General features: G+C 31.8%; 1 protein-coding gene across 1 annotated transcript in view; it reads left to right on the forward strand.

Annotated features, from left to right (window-relative positions):
- LOC109356108 overlaps positions 1 to 1109 on the forward strand; it is a 3078-nt gene that overhangs the window by 695 nt on the left and 1274 nt on the right. Inside the window, exons 2-3 of the mRNA XM_019599447.1 lie at positions 317 to 531; positions 915 to 1082. Of these exons, the coding sequence (XP_019454992.1) occupies positions 317 to 531; positions 915 to 1082 (383 nt within the window). The remainder of the gene's footprint in view (positions 1 to 316; positions 532 to 914; positions 1083 to 1109) is intronic.

Genomic DNA, 1109 nt, shown 5'->3' on the forward strand with positions numbered 1-1109 from the left:
TATATATATATATATATATATATATATATTAAAGCACTTGCTATAAAAATTTGAATATAACATTTCTATTCTTATAAAATTTCTATTTCTTTATTTGTTAACAAGTGTATTCGAAAAAACAATGTCTCGGATCAATAATATTGAGTCTGATTACTCTTTAAGTATTAGAGAGGTTAGTGCAAGTTTTAATTGTCTCAGATCAATGAAAAAAATCTTACCATCAAGATGGGATTGGACTTTGTTGGAGTAGTATATGATGCATTATGAAGTTTCTTAGCTTCCACGCAAAATACTTATTATTGTTTTCTTGTGTATGTATAGGCAAGAGTGATCTTTCAAAAGATATTATTGAGGCTGATAAGTTGGGATTGGAAAATCGTAAATTGTACTGGAATATTGGAATCGGAGGTGGTGATAGTCGTGGCTCTAATGGCGGTGGCAATCCCTCTGTTGGTGGCATCGGTGGCATTGGTGGCATCGGCAATGGCGGCATCGGTAATGGTGGTTGGGGTGGTGACTACATAAGTGTTGGTGAGACACTAAACTTATATTTTATTATTAAAAATATGAAGAAAAACAACCACTACTCGAGAGAATACTTATCTTCTCTACCTTACCCTTCTCAAGCAAAGTTTTAATTAATAATGTATATAACAAAAAGAGTATTAAAATTATGCATGAGCGAGCACTGTAAAGATGTATATATAGTTAATGTATCCTCCACTATTTATTTAAATTATTTTTTCTGAAAAGTCAATGATTGACTAAAATAAATGGTGGATGATATAATAACAGTGTAAAAAACTCTTATACTATTGATATATACATCTTTTTCTCTAACAAAAAAATTCTCTCACACAATGAACATAGAGTTCAAATTTTAATAACCATTTTTATGTATTTTCCACGTGTAGAGAAACAAGAGAATCAACACTCTCACAAAGACAAAGGAAATGTGGTCAAGAATCCAAAACCAACATCATCACAGAATTTGGAAATGGACCGAAGTGGTGTTTCTAGCATGTTCAGTTTAAGGCACTCTGTGCGACATGGTTACACGATCCCAACATTGAAAGAAAAAGGTCAGAATTACGTGACATTATTCAATT

This window comes from Lupinus angustifolius, chromosome LG09 (genome assembly GCF_001865875.1).
Source record: "Lupinus angustifolius cultivar Tanjil chromosome LG09, LupAngTanjil_v1.0, whole genome shotgun sequence".
NCBI lineage: Eukaryota > Viridiplantae > Streptophyta > Magnoliopsida > Fabales > Fabaceae > Lupinus > Lupinus angustifolius.